At 41.7% G+C, this 25446-nt stretch overlaps 2 protein-coding genes across 5 annotated transcripts; one reads left to right on the top strand and one right to left on the bottom strand.

Annotated features, from left to right (window-relative positions):
• The first annotated feature begins 2230 nt into the window (after nt 1-2230).
• Srsf5 (serine and arginine rich splicing factor 5) lies at nt 2231-7294 on the top strand. 4 transcript variants are annotated; one of them, XM_076850312.2, is made up of 8 exons: nt 2231-2382; nt 3292-3436; nt 3768-3838; nt 3956-4054; nt 4342-4411; nt 5634-5707; nt 6252-6362; nt 6473-7294. In XM_076850312.2, exons 2-8 carry the CDS (start codon nt 3311-3313, stop codon nt 6729-6731), a joined length of 810 nt encoding a protein of 269 aa, XP_076706427.1. In that variant the 5' UTR covers nt 2231-2382; nt 3292-3310; the 3' UTR covers nt 6732-7294. The 4 variants fall into 4 exon arrangements, with proteins under 4 accessions (XP_076706427.1, XP_076706425.1, XP_076706424.1 ...); XM_076850310.2 differs by having other exon boundaries at nt 2232-2378; nt 6470-7294; XM_076850309.2 differs by having other exon boundaries at nt 2232-2382; nt 6470-7294.
• A 2164-nt stretch (nt 7295-9458) lies between these two features.
• On the bottom strand, nt 9459-24348 carry Slc10a1 (solute carrier family 10 member 1). The gene is made up of 5 exons (XM_076850308.1): nt 23993-24348; nt 14986-15196; nt 13046-13224; nt 11552-11748; nt 9459-9562 (listed from the first exon to the last, which is right to left on the bottom strand). The coding sequence occupies exons 1-5, from the start codon at nt 24346-24348 to the stop codon at nt 9459-9461; spliced, it is 1047 nt and encodes a 348-aa protein (XP_076706423.1).
• Nucleotides 24349-25446: the final 1098 nt, after the last annotated feature.

Raw genomic sequence — 25446 nt, 5'->3', positions numbered from 1 at the left:
CAAAACAGCTCCTCAGGAAAAAACCCTCAGAGCCCAACTGCCACCACCAGCTTCCCACAAGCCACACACCCCAACAACCTCTTCCTCCCATAATCCTCCTGCTCTTGAGGCCGATTGGCTGGGTTGCATGGGCAGAGCCAAAAAAGTCCCCCAATGAGCAGCTCCGTGGTCTGAAAGGGCAGGGAAACAGCCCAATGAGCATCACCGCAGAGGAGCCAATCAGCTAGATGTTGCTAGATGTTGCTGGGGCTGCTGTGAGCCAATCATCAGCTGGTAGTCTGAAAGGGCAGGGAAACAGCTCAATGAGCATCTCCACAGAGGAGCCAATCAGCTAGGTGTTGCTGGGGCCGCTGTGAGCCAATCATCAGCTGGCAGTCTGAAAGTTTGCTGGAGCCCCTTCGGCTGTGGCTCTCAACAACAGGGGTATAAACAGAATACTCTAAGATCATATAAACAGATAAGTAATTCTGTTCATGGAAGATGATTGTGTTTATTGGAGAAACTGGTAAGAAACAATCTGATAGGAAGACTTGAAAGTCTTCATGAAAAAAAACACTGCAGAAGACAGTATTCTATTGTTATAATATTATACCACTAAGGAAACATTAATATTAATCATAATATTAATATCACTAAGGAAACATTACTTTTTGTGGAACTCACAAACTTTTCAAGAGTTAATAAATCAAGAAAAAGAGTTTATAAAAAGATTTAGTCCTTAGGGCTGGGGATGTAGCTCAGCAGTAGAGCACTTCCCTAGCATGCCTAAGGAACTGGGTTCAGTCTCCAGCACTGGGGGGAAAAAAGTCCTAATGAAAATCACACCATCATGAGCTGAAAGTAGCAACTTGTTTTCATTGTGTACAGCACCATCTTTCATGTTCTCATCCCCAGAAAACCTCTTCCAGATTACCTTCTCTTATAGAAGCAAAAGTAACAGGTAGTCAGTAAAATCATAAGTAATTGTTTCCACATCAACATAAAATATAGAAATTAATAAAAAACTGTTTTCCTCATTTCTTGAAATATGCAGAAACCAGACAAATGTAATCAAATTGGTTTGAGAACAATTTGTGTATTATAAAATGTTAGTGTTTATTAGGCTAACATCTAAAGGTTATTTTTTTTCTTTTAATTTAATAAACACTTATTTTAACTAGATCCTTAACTTTTTTACACTATAGATAAGTAACTACAACTTTGCTGTGTACTCACTGAGGCTCTTTTTATTTGTATATATAACTGTGAATGGAGCTCATCCATACAAACTATCCTAGTACCTAAGGGCCCCTTGGGTGAGAGTAAGGATTAGTTGCTCTCCTCTTTCCTGAACTACTTTTATTTATGGCAAAGTAACTGTAGCTGCAAGTATACAATCCTAGATTCTGGGCACTTTTCAAAAATGGGATTCATTAAATTCCACCTAAATGTAACCTTTTCACCATCGTTCTCTTTATGCCTAAGTGTCTAGGCTTACCTACCAACCTTATTGGGGAAACGCTGGAGTTAAGGATGTGGAGGGCGTTTTCACACCAAGAAACCTCAATATTCTGTTTCGGAAGAACTGTCGACTTTGCTGTGTGTTATATTACAGAAACCCGAACCGGGAGGATTAACCAAATAGCCCTTGGGTTTAAAAGCAGTTTGAAACCTCTTCTGGTCAGCCAGCTCAGTTCCAGAGTGGTGGGAAGGTAGAAATTTGTCTTTCGTTGATTCAATATGGCCTTCTTGCTGCAGTTCCAATTTCAATGTTTCATCAAGAAAAACCTTCCATTCCATTTAGAAAAATATTTTAGACTTCTCAGTACAACTAAACCACCTGTCCGCGGCATTTACATGCCATCCAGGTGCACCCTTGCTCAGCAAAGGGACTGAGAAGTGCAGGTGTTTTTGCAAAATCCTAGATTTCTTTTACCCAGGTACCTTCAGGGTACGTAAGAAAAACTTTAGGTTTTTCAAAAGGGCTGTCAATTCGTCAGGATCTTTTTATTCGGGACGACAAACAGAACTCTACATCCCCAGAGGAGCGAACGTTTCCGGGCTCCGGCCGCGCCCGGGTTAGTTCCCGCCCCAAGCCCCACCCACCGCGGATTGAGGGTCGCTCTCTGGGTCACTGTAAGGAAGCTCCCGCCCCGCGGAAACTTCCTGCCCCGCGGAAACTTCCGTCCCTGGATCCAACGGGCTGCACTCTCCAAATCCCAGGGGCGGCCCCGGAAGTGACGCAGGGGCGCGCCTTCCATTTTGTGGAACGCCAGAGCTGCTAAGTGCGTCAGTTGTCGAGAGACGTAGACGAGTTGAGTCCTGGTCTGCGGGGAGGCAGACGACTCCGTCGCAGACTACGGCCCTCTCTGGGTCTCAGCTGCCAAAGATCCTGTCCGGTAGGTGAGTGGCTCACTTTGAGGGCAAGGCTTCTCGGATCGAGGCTTCTTCATGGCCGCTCAGGTCGCGAGTGGCTGGGGCTGCTCTCTTTGCGGAGGACGGCGTCTAATGAGCGCAGTTGATTGAGGTGGGCGCTGGGGCACGTCTCCCTTTTGGTATTGTTGGAGGGGTACTGAAGGTGGAAGGGCGGTCATGGTTCTAGTCCGTTTTACTGAGGGATTGCGCGCCCCTCCCTGCTACTGTTTATGTCTTCATTACCCCGATCCTTCCTGTAGTGGGTCGGGGTGCCGTTAGGCCTTCTAGCAGGGTCTGCCTTTTCCCTGGGTACCGTTAGGCCTTCCGGTGAGCTAGCCCAGGGACTCCGGCACAGCGGTACCAGACGAGGGGGAGCGAGAAGGGAATTTGGCTCGCGCCTCTCCCCTGCCGCTTACTGTGCGGCCGCCATTTTGTGCTGCCTAGTGCCCGCCTGCTGCGGTCTGCGCAGGCTCAGCTGTGGCGTCGCGAGATTCCGGCTTCCACCCCCCGCTGTGACGCTCCTAGGTGGTGGCTACGCTTGCGCGGCCGGTCGCCATTGGGCTGGCCTTGCGAAGGGCGGGGTCGGCTCCGCCCGCACTTCTCGGCCTTTCCTAACTGCGGCAGATGGGAGGGGGCCTAGGAGCTTGGGAGATTGTGCGGCTGCGCAGTTCAAGAAGTGGCAGTGGGCGTTGCGGTTGCTGCGGTCTGGGATCAGGGAGGAGGGAATCGTGTTGGCAGGCGAGATTTAATTTTTGTCTACGAGGGACCTGGCCTAATTAGAGGCACTGTTGACAATCTTGTTTATAACATCCATAGGTAAACATTCTTATTTGAGTCATATGTTTGATCTCTTGGCCACTAATTGGTATTATTTCGATTGAATTATTTTCTTAACAGGAAATACTAGCCGGACATCATGAGTGGCTGTCGAGTGTTCATCGGGAGGCTAAACCCAGCGGCCAGGGAGAAAGATGTGGAAAGATTCTTCAAGGGTTATGGACGGATCAGAGATATTGATCTGAAAAGAGGTTTTGGTTTTGTGGTAAGTATTTATTTAGAACTAGGTGAATTATCTGTCAAATAGTAGGTGAAGGTTTTTATTAGTACTGTTTTCACTCATAATGAACCCAGGTAGAATGCTTGTTTTCAGAAATGTTATATAGCCATGAGGCAGCAATTTGCTTATTATTTTAAGAATTAAAATGTCCTAATTGCTGTCTGGCTGAAAGCCACTCCCAGTCACCCCTTGGTTAGGTTTATTTGTATTGTTATGTTAAGATTACACTTCCCATCCTGTCTTAGTATCTTTGATGCTTTAAGTATGTTGTAGAATGCACATTTAAAGCCCGGGTTCTCTTATGCTTAAATTTTAGGAATTTGAGGATCCCAGGGATGCAGATGATGCTGTATATGAACTTGATGGGAAAGAACTTTGCAGTGAAAGGTGAGAATCGTTAGTTTTATAATTGGCCCTGGAAAATAGAGCAGACTGTCAGCTGGAATATTCTTTGAACTTGAGTATATATGAATGGAGGTTTTTTTTTTCTTCTTTTTTCTCTAGGGTTACTATTGAACATGCTAGGGCACGATCTCGAGGTGGAAGAGGTAGAGGACGCTACTCTGACCGTTTTAGTAGTCGCAGACCTCGAAATGATAGACGGTATGTGGTGGTTGAATGGCTGTGGTGGTTGAACAGTTACTATAGGGGCAGTATTTACCTTTGGGGAAACATTAGCCATAAATGCTCTGGGACTTCTTTTCAGCCTGTGTTAAAGTGCTACTTCAGATTGATGAGTAATGAATCACAGAATAACACTTTATAATCATTTGAATAATTTGTCATGTCTGATTGTTTGAACTTGTCCTCAGTTGAACACAAGAAATGCATTTGTCACTGCACATTAACATTGCATTTCATCTGTTGTGAATACTCATTTTTTTCCTCAGAAATGCTCCACCTGTAAGAACAGAAAATCGACTTATAGTTGAAAATTTATCCTCAAGAGTCAGCTGGCAGGTTTGTTGAAATACAGTTTTGAGTTATTTTAATGTGGCTTTTTTTAAAAAATAAAGTTAATGGGTAGTTAATTTTTATTAATGTTTTATTAAAAGTAGTTTTATCTTTAATTAAATTAATGGATTTAATTTGTAATTTTAAATTTTAATTAAATGTAACTGGGGGATATTTCAAATTTTAATATGTGATCAAATGTAAATGTTTTGAGGATATTTTTTCTTGTTTTTTAAAATCAATTTTAACCAAATATTAAACCCTTTATTTGCCAGCCTATCTGTGTCGTTGGCCTTATGACGAGGAGTGCCTGTGGGTTATCCTAATCGTTGTCTTGGTCACTCTTGGTTGGGCCTGGTTGACTTTGCCAGTCAGCTCCTACAGTGATCAGTTGGCCACCTCTAGATCTGTGTTTGCCGGTCTAGATGTAATCGGTGCACTTATTGAAGTGCCAGGTTGCAGCGATCCCAGAGCGTTGATAACGTGATCTGATCCCTAAGTTGAGAGCTGTCTTCCTGTAACGCTTCCGAATAAGAGGTCCTGGTCGAAAAGAGTTGAAAGATACGAAATTAGGTGGTCGTTGGAATCCTGATCGCAGTAAAGTGGTCCTTGGTAACTGCACAAGAGTAGAACATGTCTGCATCGCCAGTAGTCTGCTAATAGGGAGGGCTGTGCGATTAAAGGCTTCCATCGATTGGGTAGTATCCTTCAAGTGGGTGGCGAAGAGCCAGTCGGGCATATGTCATGAAGGTTTCTCCGACCGATTAATGGTTTGCTGCTTGACTAGCCTAGGGAAATATTAATAAAGGTAAAGTAAACTTTTTTAATGACATATGGGGCACAAAATAACTGGTGTCTTGTAAATGTTCTGTTAAATATAAAACTTCTACTTAGTCTTTACTTTAAAAATATGTACTGTTTCTTTTTTGTTTTTGTTTTTGTTTCTTGTTTGTTTTTTTTCCTTTTGTACTGAGCTCAATATAGACTAATACTACTTTAATGTTAAAAATCTGAATTTCCTCTAGCATTTTGCTTACAAGCAATATGCTATTTGTTTATTTCGTGCCCTGACATAAATTTTTGAATTCTGATAGAATACAAGTGTGGTATATGCCATGTTTGTACTTTATCTAACAACTTCTCTTTCAGTAGTCTTGTTTTTATACCATGTGGTTGTTTGTGTGTCACTTTTCCTTTTCTTTGCTTGACACAATTGTCTTATGTTAAGGATCTCAAAGATTTCATGAGACAAGCTGGGGAAGTAACCTTTGCGGATGCACATCGACCTAAATTAAATGAAGGGTGAGTATGTACTAGAGATTTTGAAAGTCTTTTGAAATATCCTGAAAGATTTTACTGTGAACATGTTTGAGAACTTATATAATTTGTTCATGCTCTGTTCTGATGGTTCTCCATCTGGGGCAGTTTTGCTTCCCAGGGGATAATTTCTGGAGACAGGTTTGGTTGTCACAACTGGTTGAGGGTGCTAAAGACTTCTAAACTGTAGAGGCCAGGCATGCTTCAAAACATGCTATAGCAAAGAATTTTCTGGCGCAGAATGTCAGCAATGCCAAAACTTTGCTACGCTATTGTCTGTCAGAAATTAGACCTAGGGGCTGGGATTGTGGCTTAGCAGTAGAGTGCACGCCAAGCACATGCAAGGCCCTGGAATAAAGATATTGTGTCCAACTACAACTGAAAAGAAAATATTTTTTTAAAAAAAGACCTAACATAGGAATAGCAAAGTGTAACAGAGCAACTACTACTTACCTAGGTTGCTGTATATAGTGCATGCGGCTGCACGGGAGGGTATGTGTCTTTTTAAGATTATTTTTCTTCATTTTAGGGTGGTTGAATTTGCCTCTTATGGTGATTTAAAGAATGCTATTGAAAAACTTTCTGGAAAGGAAATAAATGGGAGAAAAATCAAATTAATTGAAGGCAGCAAAAGGCACAGGTATCTTTAATATTTTTAAGTCATAAAGTTTTACTTAATGGGTTTGTTAGGGTGTGTCATGAAGGCTCATTCCCCACTTTCTTTCCCCTTTCTCGCACTTTTCATAGTAGGTCAAGAAGCAGGTCTCGATCAAGGACCAGGAGTTCCTCTAGGTCACGGAGCCGATCTCGTTCCCGTAGTCGCAAGTCTTACAGCCGGTCAAGAAGCAGGAGCCGGAGCAGGAGCAAGTCCCGTTCAGTTAGTAGGTCTCCTGTGCCTGAGAAGAGCCAGAAACGTGGTTCTTCAAGTAGATCTAAGTCTCCAGCATCTGTGGATCGCCAGAGGTCCAGGTCCAGGTCCAGGTCCAGATCAGTTGACAGTGGCAATTAAACTGTAAATAACTTGCCCTGGGGGCCTTTTTTTTAAAAAACAAACAAACAAACAAAAAACCACAAATTCCCAAACCATACTTGCTAAAAATTCTGGTAAGTATGTGCTTTTCTGTGGGGGTGGGATTTGGAGGGGGGTTGGGCTGGGCTGGATATCTTTGTAGATGTGGACCACCAAGGGGTTGTTGAAAACTAATTGTATTAAATGTCTTTTGATAAGCCTTCTGCTCACATTTTTGTGAATGTCTGAAGTATATAGTTTGTGTATATTGACAGAGCTCTTTTATAACTAAAGCAAATTTAATTTTTTTGTACTAGAAAAATTGAACATTTTAGTTCTTGGTTATTCAAATATGTTAATTCAGAATTAGTTTAATGCCTCAATTAAACTAATTAATAGCTTTGGACACTTAAAAGAGCTCTAAATTTGCTTGTATATAAAGGCTTAATTTGAGTTTTCCTTGTTAGGGTCAAGGGTGTCCTCCCATCCACCCCATTAACAGCTGCAGGACACAGACACATTAAAGCAGCTGTTTGTTATTGATAATAAAATATTATAAAACACTTTTTGTCTTGTTTGTCTGAAGAAGTCCTATATTACTTTTTCCGCTCTTTTCTATGTGTAATATGTTTAAGACACAACACATTTAGAATCCTGGAGTAGTTTGGTATGGGGTTTTTTAATAGTATTTTTAAACATTTCCAGGCTAGTTTAAAAAGTTTAAATGATGGCTAAAAAGTGATTTGACAGTTAATCTTGTGTCTGTTCCTTCATGCTTTTCCTTTGTTGCTTGACTATTTGCATTTATTTCTTATGCTAACAGTTTTACGAGGGTAATGCATTTGGGAAGCAAATTATAAAATCTAATGCCTGCCTTAAAGGTTTTAGTGCATAGGGATGGTCAGAGATGATAGAAAGCTTATCGGTCAACATGAACATCCTGTTATTTTTAGTTGTGAAACATTGCTGTACATGTGTAGGGGGAAACAATAGTGAAAACTGCTTAAAGGCCAACATCCCATCTATTTTTAAATGTTGGGCACTTTACCTGAACCTTCAGACTCCTAAGTATAGGAAATGAGCTTTATTCTAGTATTGTCAAAGATTTAGTTTTAAGGTTTTTGAGTGCTAGGCTAGACACATATTTGGGAACACAGAAAAACATCGACTTAACTACAGTAGTAAGTGCTTACCAATATATTCACTGAATGTTAAGATTATAAAACACTCTAATCTTATCAGGAAATTCAGGAACTTTGTCAACGGATCCAAGTAAGTGATGAAGTATTAAATCTAGGAAGTCTGGTTTCAGGGACTTCAGAATTTCCTGTTATTTCCTGCCCTTTTTTTTCAGGAAGGAGGAATTAGAAGTGGCAGGGGAAAAAAATCAGACTTTGGTATCCCCAGATGTTGGAAGTCAGAAGTAGGAATCTACTTTGGGGAATAGGTGTGAAAAGTTTGGTACCCTTCTCTTCTGGGTTTTAAGACTGGAATGTTGAGATATGAAAATAATGTTAATTCTTTTAGTAGGCTGAGTCTGGGAAAACATTTGAGGGAACTGAGTGGAAGCTAAAATTTTGATTTCTGTATACAATTGCAGCCTGAAGTAATATCACTTCCTCCCTTGGATTCTTCAGATGTACTTACGGCATTATGGTTAAATGTAATTGGATATTACATGTGTCCCCTCCCACACAATTAGAAAGTAGAGGCTTGTTACTTTTAGTCGTGTTTGAGAGGGAATAAAATCTGATTTTAAAATGGCAGGTAACTGGGTTATTTATGTTCCAAAAGGAATTTGAATTTTATGATTTATGACTTGAGAAGTCATAGAGTGAATGTAGTGCTAAAAACAGTTTCAGAATCGGCCTTTATGTGAGGCATGATATTACCTTAGTTTTTTGTGCTTATATTTCTGATCTAATTTAAGAGTAATTTGAGGATTATACATTTTAAGTCCAACCTTAATCTTAAAAGCTAAACATCTTGTTTCATTTCTTTGTTCTGGGTAGCTGTGTGTCCTAGGAGATGTAATCAGCTAGATATAGGTGAGCACTCTACCACTGAGCTCCAGCCTTTTGGTTAATTAATCTTAATGCTTGTTTTCACTTAATACCTCAAAAGCTTAAGTTTCTTTAGAAGAAAATTTGAGTATTTCAAATTTTTCTTCCAATTGGGAAACCATTCTGACAGTAGTTCACAGTGTACCTCCAATGTGGGGGGGGGGTTACTTTATTCTGCTGATGGAATAGATTGTTAATGAAGTTCTCTGTTTTTTGACTTCAGTTTGCTCTGTTTTGCATTTTATGTCCACTTTTCCATGCTTGGTGTCACGACTATTCTCACGAAATATAATCCAAATGATATCAAAGAGAAAGGAAATATGATCTTTTATGTTAGAACTTTTGTAGTGTACTAATTCTGCAGTGTTCTTGAGCATTTATTTCTTTTTGTGTCAAAAAAACTTGGAGATTCGAGTATTTGATTAATGGGTAAAAGTCTTATTTTTTTAACCAGTACAAGCAGGGGATAGGCGAGTCTTCCTTTGTCCTGCAGACCAAGCCTTGATTCTGCTGAAGTGAATCTTCTCTTTGCAAGAAATGAGGTGGTTTGGAAGTGGTAGAGAAAGACAAGCCTGGTGTTTGTTTTGTTTTTGCTGCTCTGTAGTTGAGCACACTGGCTTTCTCAGTTGCCATCTGCCCAGAATCCAGGCTGCCATGGGAAGGGCTAGGCTGTGCAAGGGGAGCACTCTTCCCCTTTGTGGACACCATTTTCCTGAGCTCTCGAAATTGCTTCTTTTGTGGCAGCTGTATAGATCATTTTTGTTTTCTCTGTAAAAATCAAAAAGGGTTTAAGGGATGGTTGGGAGTACAATAATAAAAATAAACATTCATTTTGGAAAATAATACTTAGTACTGCTGGAGTTTATATGTTTATAATCTCTTATTTTTAATTTGACCTCTCATGATTCAAACTCTGAGGAAAGATTAGCTTTTTCCTCAGTCTTCCTAATGGTGGTAGGTACTTACTAGTAATGGAATATCAAGATTTCATTTCGGGTTGGGGATGTGGCTCAAGCGGTAGCACGCTCGCCTGGAATGCGTGCCGCCCGGGTTCGATCCTCTGCACCACATACAAAACAAAGGTGTTGTGCCCGCCGATAACTAAAAAATATTAAAATTCTCTACCTCTCTCTACCTCTCTCTCTCTCTAAAAAAAAAAAAAAAGCAAGAAAAAAAAAAGATTTCATTTCTTCACCTCTAGCAACTTTGAACATAAAATGGGGAGGTGGGTTTATGTCAGCAAGAATGGTTTGCATTCTGGAGGTAACAGGGCAGGGAAGAAGAGCTTTAGGGAAATCTGACCAGGTCTTTTGTCTCATTACTATTAAGGGTATAGGATTCAATAACAAGACTTTGTGACAGATTATTTACTATGAGAAGAGCTGCTTGAGACCATTCATCTTCCAAGGTATACTGTGAGGAAGTTTCTTTTTTCATAACTTGAATATATAGACTATTGCCCCTTTAAAAGCATTCTAGTCCTTAAACTTTAAGTTCGTTCATATAGTTTTTTTTTGTTGTTGTTGTTTGGTTTTTTTTGTACTTGGAATTGAATTCTGGGGCACTTGACTGCTGAGCCACATACCCAGACCTATGTTGTATTTGACAGGGTCTCATGTGTCGTGGTCGTGCCTCTCTGGCTTTGAACTCAATCCTCTTGCCTCAGCCTGAAGCTGCTGAGATTACAGGTGTGTACCACCACGCCTGGCTCTCCCATACATTTTTTGGCAAGGTGGTTATCTTACTGGCCAAAAAAATCTTGAGTTGTCAAACTTAAGATTCTTTTTCTATAACTCCATAGTAGTTTTGAACCAATGCTGATAAATGGTCAGTCCCCCCACCCCTTTCTGGCTGTTTGAAAACAAAGGTTATATCTTAAGCTAATTGCAAAGGGAGAGAATCTGCATTTGCTAGTATATAATATGAATTTTACCAGGGAAAGTTGAGTACTCTCAGGTACCAAACCCCAGGGCAAGAAAAATTTTTGATGAGAGAAATGAGGCAGGAGAAAGAATTGGGTAAGTTATCGGAAAAAAATATAGCGATGTTTAGGGTAAAATAAATGTGTTATAAAGCAAGGTTGAGTTTTCTGCTTTAAAGATATTGTAGGCCAGGATTCTAGCTCAGTTTTAGAAGTTGTTTAACATGTATTAGAACCTGGGTAGTCCCTAGCATGGGAGTGGGGTGGCATTTAGGATTAAAATGTACTCCAGGAAGAGATTCTGGGATTTTATTTTTTTGGAGGTAGTGCTCTGAACAGGTGCCATGTTAGCCAGTAGTGATCAGATTAAAGTATAAATCGTATTTATTGTGATGGTTACTGTTTAACAGGCTTGCACTTACTGTGTAACCAAAGTTGATGGGTTCTGGATATAAGGGCTGCATTGCTTTAATGTGTTTTTCCCACATGGGGGTACCAGTGGTACAGAGGGTTCTGGTCTGGTCCCAGGACCTTGAAAACTCAATCCAAAAAAATACTGAAACTTATTGAATTCTTGAAATAGACCTTTCACCAAATTATATCTTACAACTATCTCTGTCCAAAGCAGTTCTGTCCTATTTTCTCATACTGAGAAATGGTCTCCCTGCTTAGATAAAGCAGCACATGTTGCACATCCAGTTTGGTTTTTCCAGCTAGAAGGCAGGCAGAACATGCAGTTAATGGAAGCTACGTTGGCTCCTAAAAGTTGCTGCTAGAAATGTGTTGAAGTCTCTGTTCTTATATGGGAGCAGAGCTTGATGGGGGTTGATACTCACCCTTGGGAGGGTTGAATTTTTTGTAGCACCGGAAGACAATAATGAAGAGAAGCCCTTCACCAAGCTGGAAAATCATGTAGAGGAGAGGAAAGAAGAAGAGTGGCCCAATGACTTCAGGGGGAAAGGTCACGTTGAGGATGGTGGAACAGAGTTGAACGTTTTGGAATCCTGTCTCCATGCTGATGGTGCGTCTGCACCTATGAAGGGAAGAAGACAAAACAACTGTATACACATATAAGGGACATGAGGGCATGACTTCGATGGTTCTCCCCCACTCCCAGATAACTGGGACCCTTTGCAATCTGATGGAAATCAGATATGTAGGGTGCATATTGATTTAAGAAAAATCAAATTGATGTGTCTGACCCAACCTGTGGAGGATGGTGCTTAGAAGATTCATTTAACTTTTTAAGTACACATTGAAGTCTGCTTTTGCAGGATTGCCAATTTTAAGTTTGGAGAAATCGTCTTGCTGGTGAGGGATGAGAGGAAGTTTTAGTTGGTATCATTCACTGGCTTGTTAGGTCAAGTCTATAGGCAATACATTTTCAACAGGTCATGGAAGAGTTTGTCTGAAATGCCCCGAGTTTTGCCTGGTTCCCAGTTTGTGGCTTAGCATCTTTAAAACAAATACCCTAACTCAGATATTTTTCCAGTTTTGCTTTCCATTTTACAGATTAGAGAATGGATGTTTACATATAATGAATACACATTCAAATTTATTGAATTCCAAGTGTTCTAAAGTAGTCATAAAATAAAAGCACATTTTTTATAAATGAGGGAGGCTACTGTGATGACATTTTAGTATGTGGCCATTTACTGTGATCTGCATTGAGAAAATTGATGTCACTGGTCATTGATGTCCTTTTGGTTTGTGTTACTTCTATGGTGATTTGTTAGTACAGCTTTTTAAATGGATAATTATTTTTTAATATTTACTTTTTAGTTGTAGTTGGACACAATACCTTATTTTGTTTATGTGGTGCTAAGAATCAAACCCAGGCCCTTGCATGTGCTAGGTGAGCGCTCTACTGATGAGCCACAATCCCAGATCCTGGGTATTTTTAAAATTCTATTTATAATTTTTTTGTGTGTATGTTGGGGTATGTGCGCTAGTAATGATTATATTCCTTCATAAGCATTTGTTCCCAGGGCTAAAATGAGGGAAAGTTACTATAATATGTTGAATTGGATGTCCTTATTCCCAGTTACCCCAGACCATTACTCTCTAGGGAATTCAGTAAGAGGTAGAATCTAGACTCTGGAGGGAGGGGCACTTAGCCATTAGGTGTTGCTGTTTGGATGATAGATGCATTTGGTGTCTGGGTTTAACTTAGGCCTCTAACCCATTCAGTAATTCTCCTGTTTGATACTTGTTTCTCAGTCCAGGGCTCTTTGTTCCTTTGGTGCCTTTGAACATACAGCTAGGAAAATTCTTTGCCCAGATCCTTTCTTTTTGTACCAGGGATTGAACCCAGGGGCTCTAATACCTACCGTGCTTTGAGACAGAAGAGAGCAGAGAGAATGTAGCCTAGCAGGAAGCCAATAAAAGGCATCAGAGAGGAGACTGTCAGCAGGTGTGGTGTCATGGCATACATGATGCTGTTCCCTGTGTTGATGATGGAGAGGGCTGTGACGGCCACGCTGAATAAGAGAGTGATTATCATCCCTCCCTGGACAGAGGACAAGAAAAAAAGTCATTGTGGGAGATAAGGGTGGGGATTAGGAATGAAAAAGCATTTTTTACTAGAATATTGATATTTGAAGTGGAAAGGGGGAATATGAAAGATCTGTTTATTTTTAGACTTAACAATAGTTTGAATACTTGGAAAACAGAAACTTGACTAATAACTCTAAAACGCAGCTACAAATCTTTTTTTGACCCAGCTCTGGATGGCAGGTTTTCAATGAATGGCTGTAGTTTTGAGGACTTTTCAGGTCTCCTATAAAGTGGGTGGAGGGCCCACAGCTGTTACTTCCAAGATTCCTCTGAGGGCAAGAGACATGTGATCTGTGACCATAGTACTGCTATAAATTCTCTGAGGTTTTACTCACTTCACCCTTCATCTATCGTATTCCTGAAATGCTGGGAGTACATCCACCACCACCTTTCCCCAGACTCCCTTTGGCTTCTTAAGTCAGTCAAGTTGGCCTTAGTGCCTTCTGAACTCAGAGTTCTCCCAATCTTAGCTAAATCCTACTCTTCTTTATGGTCTGGCTAAAGCCCCTCTCCTCCAAGATGCCCTATGAGCACTCCAGCTCTGAAAAATCGTATCTCCTTACATTCTTCCAGTACCTGTTCTTATGCAGTTGTTGAATTTTTTTAAAATATTTTAATTTTTAGTTGTAGTTTGAAACAATACCCTTATTTATTTTTATGTGGTGCCGAGGATTGAACCCAGGGTCTCACACATGCTAGGTGAGCGCTCTACTGCCGAGCCACCTCCCTAGCCTGAATCTTTTTTTTTTTTAACATTTTTCAGTTGTAGGTGAACACAATGTATTTTATTTTTAATGTGGTGTTGAGGATCAAACCCAGTGCCTCACGCATGCTAGGCAAGCACTCTACATCTGAGCCACAACCCCAGCCCCCATTTGTTAAATCTTATTTCTCTTGTGTTACTTTGTACAAATATCAAATTATGAAGACTGTCTTCAGAATATGCAGCATAAACTAGCATCTAGTAAGTAAGAGGAGCATAATGTAAATATTATTAAAATAATGGTCATGCCTTATACTTTTTTTTTTTTTTTTTGTCTTCTAACTTCAAAAGTATTCTTGGGTACCTTATGATCCCATGAAATAAGAGTACCAAGCTTTTTTTTTCCCCCCACCCCTTTTTTGTGTACCAGGGATTGAACCCAGTGGTACTTAATGACTGAGCGGCATCCCCACCCTTTTTAATTTTTTGAGATAATCTTGCTAAGTTGTTCAGGCTGGCCTTGAACTTGCAATCTTCTTGCCTCAGCCTCCCAAGCCACTGGGATAACAGGTGTGTGCCACTACACCTGGTTCTACCCCGTTACCCTGCTTTTTAATAAGGAAACTCCTTGTTTGCATGAGTCTCTCTCAAAAGTCCATGCATGAAAAGCTCGGTCCCTAGGATGGTACAAATGGGAAGTGCTGTGGACATATAGGAAGTAAGGCATTATGGGAGATCCTTAGGTCATTGTGAATATAGTCTTGAAGGGGACTGGAAACCTGGTTCATGTTTATGTGTGTTCTCTTTTCCACACCCACATTCTTCTTGTCACAAAATGTAAGCACTTGCTCCAACATTACTCATGCCATGACAAGCCACCCTCACTGGAGGACAGGGGCTACCTGATCTTGGACTTGAGCTGATAGAACTGTGACCTGAAATAAACTGCTTTACTCCATAAGTAGCTTTGTGTGGTGGTGTTTCTTTCCCATGTTGCTCCCACATTCTTACCTTCATAATATAAGGTACATATTTTGGCCATTTAGATTTGAGGATGATTCCTATGGTGCAAGGGATGAGAATCATGACCAATGATATTATAATGCCCTTATAGGGCACCTTATCCTCCAGGCTGCCATCATAGATCCCTTTGGAGTAGATATACAAGAGGAGAGGCATCATTCCCAGGGCAAAGAAGGTGGAGCAGGTGGTCATCACGATGCTGGGTGGAAGAGATGAAAAAAATCTGTTAACAGGCTTGTAGAATGTTGGCTATGTGCTCAGCACTATGCTAAGTACTTTACAGTTCATTTCCTTAAGCAGTAAGCATACTCTCTCTTTTTGGCTTTTAGGGAAGCTGATGACTAGAAAAAAAATTGTGACTTGCTTCACCTCAAATAGTGACAGGTAGACTTTGAATCCAGATCCATGCAACTACATTAGTCCTATGTGCTTCACTGAGAAAGGGGTCATACCAATCCTAACTATAATAGGAATTCTTGCTTTGAGCATCCACCATATACACAACCCATTAAATATAGCTGATTTCCTGTCGCAGCCCGGCTGGCTGGGCCATCCTGACTTGTTTACAGACTCTAACAATTTCCATCACCCTGTCTATAGCATATAGGATCATGGAGTAGCAACCTGGTATAGTTGCTATAGGCTTAGAGCTAGGGAATAGCTGGATAAGAGTAGCTTTGTCCAACAGAAAATATGGATCAACAAGTGCACTTTACCTGTTGGGGAATGTGAGGCAGTGGTCTTTGGGAATAGGTGGCATGGGAGTAGAGGCAAAATATATATAAATATAAATATAAATAAATATATATATATATATATATATATATATAATGATTAGAAGGCTATAAGAAATAGAAGCAAATCAGAAACAATAATTTGAAGGTCTATACTAGTGGAGCAAGAGAAGAGGCCCCCATCACTCAGATTAAAAAGAATTTCATAGATGCAGAGCTAACAACAAAATTCAGTGTTTTTAAAAAAATTATTATACTAGCAACAAGGGAAATTCCCAATTCTATAGTAAACATTAAACTTGATGGTGAAATAAGGACTTAATATCACAAAAAGGAAAAAAGCAACTGTATTATCACTTTTTAAATTATACTATATATAGACCCTCTCTGGCACAGAAAAACAAATAGAAAAAATAGGGATGGGAAAAGAAGAAACAAAACTTTTATTAATATTTTGTCAATAACAGGATTATTCATAGAGAAAAATTTCCATTGTAACTAGCAAGAGAATCCACAGGTTCTAAATACATTCATAATATTAAAAAATGGGACCCAAGATACTAATAACAAATAGGTAATTTTTTAAAAATGCCATTAATCAAATGGAGTTCACATTACCTGTACTCTCCTATCACCAAGCTAATCTCATCAAAATTCTAAAATGTGCTGGCTTTTTCCCCATGAGATAGGACAGGCCACACTCCCATCCTAGGAAGGAGTTGTTCAGCTGGTTACCCCTCTCAAAAGGAGTATCACTATAATGTCCCAGCTACTTTTTAAAGATAAAACTGATATCCTACATGAGCAACAAAAGAGCCAGTCTACTTGAATGTTTTTGTGCTATAATCAACATTAGCCTGACCAATAGTGGTCACTGAATAATCCACTAAAAATGGTAATAATTGTCAAGTACTGTTAAAATATTAACTTTTGCTTTTTCTAAGAAGAAAAGTCTCCCTTTTCTTTATTCTTTGGTATCTACAAACAGCATCAAGGCTAATGGTTTTCACTTAGTCCTCTTCACATCGCTGCCCTTATTCATCTTCTCCTCTATTTCTTTATAGTCTAGAGCTAAGATTCATTTTATTACTGCCTTTCCCCTATAAGATGTCTATTTCTGAGAAGTCTAGCTGTCACACATTCTGCTGCAGCCTCACATGGCCAGGTCATGGCCCCAGGTATTCTGCTGGAGAGGTCCCAGCTAAAGGCCAAAGGCTTACAATGGCCAGCAAGGCCCTACCTGGTGTGCACCCCACACCTCACTTACTTCCCAATGGCACTTTCTATTCACTCCTCCTGCTCTAGGCTCCCTGGCCTCTTTGGGCTTCTCAAACAAGACCTTCAACCTCTTGTTTAAGACCATTAAACCTTTATTTTCCTTTGTCTGAAAATTTTCACCCCCTACATCCTAAGGCCAACTCTCTTAACTCCTGGCAAGGCTTTTGCCCAGACACTCTCAATGAAGCTACCCGACCCCTAACCAAGCTTTTTAAAATTTCCACCACCCACACCCACACTTCTGATCCCTTTTACCTAACTCTATTTGTTCTTTCCCCATAGCACTCTTTGACTTCTGACATAATCTCTATTTTACTTGTTTACTATGCTTATTATTTATTTTCCCGTTCTCTCTCCTCTATTATGTAAGCTCACAAGGGCTGGGCCTTGGTCTGTTGTTTATAGATGTATCCCCTAGAACAATTCCTGCTTCAGGGAATATTTGTTGTTTAATGACTATGAAAGTCAGGGCTTGGTTAGTTTTATGTTGATCCAAGTGACAGACTGAAGACCTCAGAAAGCCTTTAGGGCGAGGCAGGCATGTGGGAGTAGATGGGCCACAGGTCTTGGACACTGGGGGAGTATTTACCTAGAAGATGACTGAGGTGGGCATCGCCCCAACCGAGTCCCTGAAAATCCTACTGGTTGCTTTTTGTCTGAGATGGGCTTCATTATAGTACTCTCTCAGTTTCCCCATTTTTCAACTACACTTTTCAACTGTTCACCTATTCTTTTCTCTTGCCTCAGCTTCTTCCCTGTTCTGGAACTCATTTCAAATTAGATCTACCAAATGTTAAAGCTGAAAGAAACCAAAGAAGACATCACTTACATGTTTAGTGTGGAACTAAAACTTGCTTTGGGGGACTTTTTTATCCCTGACCTTCTCACTGAACAAATACTATTACTAATAAAATTCCTCCAAGTACAAAAAAAAAAAAAAATGCCATTAATTATATTCACAAAAACGAAATACTTAGATCTAAAAGAGATGTAAGATTTATTTTTTTGAGATATAAGATCTTTATAGAAGAAATAAAACTTCATAGATATGAAAAAGACCTAAGGCAAAGAAAAGCTACACAGTATTTGTTGTTGGGGAATATTCAATACAAGGGGCTGAGGCTGTAACTCAGTGGTAAAGTGCTTGCCTCCTATGTGTGAGGCACTGGGTTCAATCCTCAGCACCACATAAAAATAAATAAAGATACTGTGTGTTCATCTACAACTAAAAAAAACATTTTAAAAAAGATTCAATAAAAAAATGGATTCTAAATTTCTGTGTAAAGATAATGCAAATCAAAATTCACCCAATTTTATTTTTGAGAGGTTGCTACTGAGGATTGAAATCAGCCACTCTACCACTGAGCTATATTCCCAGTCCTTTTTCTAGGTTTACTTTTTAATTTGAGGCAGGCAGGATTTAAGTTATTGGGTTTGGCCTTAAACTTTCAATCCTACTGCCTCAGCCTCGCTAGTTGCTGGGATTACAGATTGGGCCACCATGCCCAACTCAAGAAATTTTTTAGTAAACTTGAAAGCTGATTATAAAATTCAGGTGAAAACATAAAAGGCAGCTGGGTGCAGTGGTACACACTTAATTCCAGTAACTTAGGAGGCTGAGGCTCACAAGTTCAAGGCCACGAGGCCCTGTCTCAAAAACTAAAAAGGGTTAGGGATATGGCTCAGTGATAAAATGTCCCTGGATTCAATTTCCAGTAAGGGGTGGGGGGAGTAAAAAGCTCAGAGTAGCTAGCATTTTTAAGAATAATGTATGGAGGTGCTGGGGTCGTAGGTCTGTGGTAGAATACTAGGCAAGGACTTGGGAGGGACTGGGTTTGATCCTCAGCACCACATAAAAATACAGTAAAAATGTATTGTGCCATCTACATCTAAAAATTTTTTTAAAAAAGAATAGGTGGACAACATTTGAGATATCAAGACAATTTGATTGTAATTAGGAAAATGTGGTAGTGAGGCAAGGCTAGCCATATTAACCAATAAGAGATTCCAAATACAAACTTATATGTAATGAGAGAGGTGGCATTATATAATTACTGGGAAAAAATTCAGTGGTGCTGGGAATTTATTCCTGTGAAAAGATAGATCACATCGCACATAAAAATAAATTCTAGGTTGATTGAAGATCTCCACATGAAAAGCAAAAATTGAAAACTTTTCAAAGAAATTTAGAGAAACTTCGTCACTTTGCAGATAGCATAGGCAGTTCCTTAAACTCAGAAATTTAAATGATCAAGAAAAAATAAAAATGGCAAATTTGACTAAGTTAGAGTAAGCAATCTTTTTAAGACATCAAGCCTCAAACAGTGAATAGACTTTCATCCTTAATAAATGACTTTGATAGTTTAAAAATACACTAAAACAATCCTTTAGATAAACAAGCAAAGCCCATAACATTTCCAGAAGAGGTACACAAACGGCCAGTAAATACATGGAAAGCTGCCAGGTCTCCCATGAAATCAAATTTAAAATCACTATGATCGATTTCATACTCCTCAGCTGGCAATACTTAAAACGTCTGATAATTCCAAACATAAAGATAGGAACAAACAGGGATCCTAACGAAGTTCGAAGTGAAGCGATTACATTTGCTGTAGAATTGTGAGTCCTCAGCCCAGCAGCAGTCTAACTTTTATTACATATCCTCTCACCTGGGAGCAAGGGACCAACCTCAAGACTGTCCACAGAAGCAGTGGATGAAATCTGCAAACATGTCTGACTACAGAATGGATCAACTCAAGCAAATTTAAGTGCAATAGTTATTTTACATACATGCCTGTTTCTCAAAACAAGTTGTCAAATGATGACAGTTAATATAAAATTTAAAACATGCAAATACAGCAGTATGTTTTATTTATGGATATCTAACATGTGATAAAGATCCCAGGAAATGCAGAACACCAAATCCCAGCTGGTGTTTCCTTTGGAGAACAAGGGAATGAGATGGGGGAGGGACATGTGGGGACTTCAGTGCTGGCTTTTGATTTTTGTAAAAAAACAACTTGCAACTTGTGTGTTTGCTTTGTTGTCCTAGAGTAGAGAAGTCATGCTTACTTTGGCTTGGTGTGTCAGATTTTGAAGTTTGCTCTGGGACATGCTGTACCTTATCTCATGGCACCTTCTTCTCTTATTTCATGGTATGTGGGAATCATGTTCCCAGACCCTGGGGTACTTCATCCATGTGCACAGTGACTGGGGGCTAGTCAGAGACATCCATCTCCTAACCTGCTGATTTCTGTAACTGTTGTGATCCTCAGTTTATCTTGAGGGACACGGTTGGGAGATAATTTCCAGATTCTAGTTTCCACAGTGATAACACTGTGGCCTGGCTGCCTCTTGGAGAAAAGGTACATTTGGTTTATCTTTTTCCTTTCTGCTTCCGCTCTCAGAGCACTGCATAGTCCCTGCTTTGGATATCTGTACACCATGTTTGAGAATCTGGTTTTGAGCACCTGTCTATGGAGAGCTCAGAGGCAGAAGCTGAGGGAGATGTGAGGGGACCCACCAGTCCTATGGTGAAGAGGGAAACTTTCAGGAACCCCACTGGCTTCCATCTTGTCCTAGTTAGTCTTCTACATTATGTGGGAATCCTTGGCTTGTGCCTAAGCCTGCTGCCCCACCGCCATTTGCTCTAGTTTCCACTGTGGGCCTTGTGGGATGAGGGAAGCAATTGAGCTTGAGAGACAGCAAGGACAGTCAAAAGAGACCTGTTCCTGCTGACATTCTCTTCTCTGTTCTGCACAAACCAATGTCACTTCAACTTGGAGGGCATTTTCTCTTGCCTCTGTGACCTCCAGGAAGAAGCTGTATGGAGGAATTCACCTGATGGCCTAAGTCTCTTGTGATAGCAGGCTTTAGCCTCACCCCAGCTGGAGGCAGAATAACCAGGAGAGAAACCTGGACTGGTTCTATATGCAACTTTCCACAATTTGGGGGAAACCTATGGCAGTTTCCCAGACTTCGGATTCCTCATGTGTAAACTGACTCTAAGTAGGACACAGTAATGTTGGGCTGAGTGAGTGCTCTCAAATTGGGCTTTGGAGCTACATTTGGTCCTTAGACATATATTGTTTAGTTTCAGACAAATTTGAATAAGTTGCTGATGTTCAAAAATTTGAAGATTCCACATAAAAATGGAGATTTACCTTCTCTTGAAAAGCAGGAAGCTGTGACAGCAGTAGGTTCAGCTCCCACAGGCTTACATCTGTGGGGGCCTGTGCCTTTGAGGCTGGCAGGCCACGAACCATCTTGTTTATGAACATGCTGGCCCTGAAGATATTTGAGTCAAAGCACAGGCCCTGGAGCCACCCAGACTTTCAATAAATGTTTTGTCCATAGGCCAGATCTAAGACTCAAGTTTCCTCATCTTTATATGTGGCTATTAGAGCAGCCCCACCCAGGCATTGAGCATATCATGTACTTATCCAGTGTCTAGTGCAGATTTTTATTTTATTCTTAATATCACTGTCATTATAATACATGTAACAATACGTCCCGGATGAACTCAAATTGAAATTTGAAGTCTGGCAGCAAGTAATGGCAGATGGCAATATTCATGCTCCACCAGTGGGGTCTAAGGCATGGTTTAATAAGCATGTGAGGTCTGTTTATGGACAAGGGACTTTATGACAGAAGGTGGCAGTCCCAGAGGAGTATTATCTCTCCTGGGGTCTAGGGAGAAGTGACAGTCTCAGGTGCCTGGGCAAGGAGGCTGAGCAGGAAAGCAGATGGGGTCATGTTCTTGAGTCACTAGAGGCTTGTCCGTGGTAGAGGTCTCAAACCACAGAAGTGCAGGTATTGGTGGAAGGCCTCATTAGCATGGTAGATGAGGCTGGGACATCTGGTCACTTACATTTTTAAAAACTTGTCCATTGTCCTTCACACTGTCACCTCTGCTTTGCTTCTCCCACAGACACATCAATCCTTCTGAGCAGCTTTCCCTGACATCTGATTTTTGCATTCTTTCTAAAGTACTTAAGGTATAATAGTCTGGGTTTCTTGGAACACAGATGCTGCAGCAAGTTTTGTTCATAGGCCAGATCAAAGACCCATCAGCTTGTTTTGCTGCAGGAAGGTTTGCATTAGGCGGAGGGAAGAAATTTTCTCATAGTGAGGTTGTTGAACATCAAAATATATTCCCAAGGGATCCTGTACAAGCTGAATTCCTAGTGTCTCTCTCTCTCCACTATCTCAGGGAAGGTTGAATCTTGTGGTAGAGAGCCCGGGCCTTCTCAGAGTGCAGGTCTTGGTAAACCCCAACTCTTGCTCTAGGCTTTTTCATTTAAAAATCTGTCCCAAAGAGGGCTGGGGGTGTAGATCAGTGGTAGAGCACTTGCCTAGCATACCCAAAGCCCCAGAACTGCTAAAATTAAATAAATAATAATTTAAAAATCTGTCCCATAGACTGAGGGGACATAGTTCAGTTGGTAGGGTACTTGCCTACCACGTGAACAGCCCTGGGTTTGATTTCCAGCAAGCAACAACAACAAAAATTCAAAAATCCAACTGTCGCAGTGTCACTTTGCACTATCTGGAGGGAATTTTTTTAACTTGGTTAGTTTTTTTTTTTTTTTTTTTGGTAGTGAGGACTGAACCCAGGGCTTTGCATACACTCGGCAAGAACTCTACCACTGAGCTATACCCCAGTCCAACTTGGTTGGTTTTCTTAGTAAAATTCAGCTGAGGGGAGGGTGCTCACAGACACAAGCAGGTGGACTTTGTCTGGCATTGGATAACGTCTCCACTGAAGACTGAATCAGAGGAAATTGGCTTGAGACTCAGATAAAAGAGAGAGACCTTCTGCTGATGAGCTTTGTTGACCCAGCACAGTTTTGTGGTCTGAGATGGCCTCCTCTGGAAGGTGCATAAGGCTAGAGTCTCACCTGTTTGGAAGGACAGGTACTCCCAGCCCCCTTGTGCCTTCTAAGAGAGGGCTCCTGCTGACTTCTGTTCAGTCTGCTTTGGGCCACAAATGCTGCTTGTCTTCCCCTACCAGTGAGGCTGAGGTGGGGCCTGCCATAACCTGGGCAGGCTTGGGGAAGTCACATTCTACCATACCTGGTTGTGCCTTTGCCTGGAAGTGTCGATGCATTTGATAGGGAGATGAAGGATTCCATTCTTTCCTTCCTTCCTTCCTTCCTTCCTTCCTTCCTTCCTTCCTTCCTTCCTTCCTCCCTCCCTCCCTCCCTCCCCTCTTCCTTCCCTCTTCCTTCCCTCCCTCCCTCCCTCTTTTCTTTCTTTCTTTCTTGTGTTGGTACTGGGGATTGAACCCAGAGGTGCTCTCCCCATGAGCTACATCCCCAGCCCTTCTATTTGTTTTTATTTTGAGACAGGATCTGAAGTTGGCCTTGAACTTGAGAACCTCCTGACTCAGCCTCTGGAGTTCTGACATTACAGGTGTGTCTCCCCATGTTCGGCTTCTGGGTTGATGGATCTTTAAAAGAAGATATCTCAGATGCTCAGACACTTGGAAACACCTTTTGAATTCTTGTCTGCTCTACAGGAATTTGAGGTGCTTATTTGGTTCCAAGTCACCTTGAAATCTCTGGCAATATTTGGAACCCATCATACCTCCTTTCAGATCTTCTGTTTCAGAGTCAACAACACCCCCCCCCCCACACACACACACAGTTAGGTTGGTACAGTTCTACAGAGGCTCTTTGGTAGAAATCAGTGCTCCTTTAAGACAATCCTTGTGTCTCACTTGAGATACCTCTGGGAGTGCAGAGGTCTCAGAATAATCCTGGACCAGCTGGCTCCTTTGGCCTGGTGCTTAAACCAAGGTGGTCCCCAGTCCCTTCCCCAAACCCAGCATAAGCTCATGGCAATAAATGCCATGACCCTCCCCCCAACATCCACAGCCCCCACTCCTTCCCTTTCCTGGCTTTACCCAGCTCTTCCCCTTGATTGTGACATTCCTACAGTGGCCCCGTTCCATGATGCTCCCACTTTAGCCCTAGTCCTACCTGAGGTTCATGTCCCCCTTCACAGCCAGACTGAAGATGTTGGACAGGTTCCCTCCAGGTGAGCAGCCACAAATCAGGATTGCCAGTGCCTCAATGCTGTTCAAATGGAAGACCTTCCCCAGCACAAAAGCAGTGAGGGGCATGATGCCATACTGGGCCACCATGGCGATGGCCAGCCCCTTAGGTTTCAGCAAGTGAGCCTTGATCTTGCTGAACTCCATGGTGCAGCCCAGAGAGAGCATGATGATGAGCAGCATGAACACCAGGATGATGCTCAGTGCCAGGTCCGTGGGGCGCTTGCCGAAGTTGGGTGGCAGGGAGAAGTTGAAGGGAACAGACACGTTGTGCACCTCCATCCTTCTGGGAGGCAGCGGAAGACTACCCTTGTTCCACTGATGCTTCCCTTCCTTGTTCAGTCCTTGCTTGCCTTCTTTAATCCCCTCTCAGGACAGAGTTTCTGAACAAAATATATCTCTGGGCAAATAGAAAGATGATGCAACTAGTGGATCTGTTTCCTGGTAGTGGCCTTAAAGGGAAGAGAGCCCAACCTATTCTGCCTGGCTTTCCCTACTGTCCCGAGGGCTCTGATCTCTGCAGCTTTCTGGGTGCCACTCACACACCTCCCTTACCACTTGGCCGCTGCTGGATCGAGGGCTTTTTTCCTCTCCTTTGCCCTCCACTGAGCATGGCTTGCTACTATTCTGTCCCTAGAGACCAGTCCCGGACCAGCGCCCACCCAAGCCTAGCCCTTTGCCTTCCCTGTGGCTCCTGGTTCCAGCTTAATCGGTTGGGGAAGGTACCCTCCCCATACCCAGCAGGTTGCCATTTGTTGTGTTGCCTTTGGTTCCTGGATGGAGATGGTATAGCCTGAGGGGCTGTAGGACAGGGTAGGGGCAGGTGGTATTACTGGCCTCTAGGACAGGATGTAAACCGTGACCCTCCTCTTGGCAGACAAGAATATCGTGTCCTTCTTGCCTGTGTCTTATCCCCAAACCTGGACTTGTGGGTCCCAAGGGGCACGTTGGCATCCCCTGCAATGCAATGCTTACTTCTGGAGGAAAGAACTTGCTTTGGATGGCGCTGGCTCTCGGAAGCTCTTTCCCCAAAGGGAAAGCTCCCTGGCTTCAGAGACTAGTCTGTGCCTGAGGAGCCCCATTGCTTGGGAAACTTACTGAGAAAAAAGCAAGAGTACACAGCCTTTTCTTTCTGATTTCCTGAGGCTCTGCTTTTGCACTGGGTCTGTGTGTCTCAGCACACAGCGGCAGAGAGAGGCAGGCACGGATGTCCTGAGCCTCACATCTTCCTTCCATCCTTGCTGAAGGGGTGGGACAGGTTTCACATCTACTGCATCACGTCCACGAGGAGGCTGCTTGAAGTTGTGCAATGCTCAGAATGTATACTGAGGCCAAGGGTGTCATGCTCTTGAAGCCCCTTTCCCTCTTAGAGACGCTCAT

The sequence above is a fragment of the Callospermophilus lateralis genome, chromosome 3 (genome assembly GCF_048772815.1).
Source record: "Callospermophilus lateralis isolate mCalLat2 chromosome 3, mCalLat2.hap1, whole genome shotgun sequence".
In the NCBI taxonomy this organism is placed as follows: domain Eukaryota; kingdom Metazoa; phylum Chordata; class Mammalia; order Rodentia; family Sciuridae; genus Callospermophilus; species Callospermophilus lateralis.
Note: the sequence above shows the minus strand (reverse complement) of the source record. Positions and strands in the feature narration are given on the sequence as shown.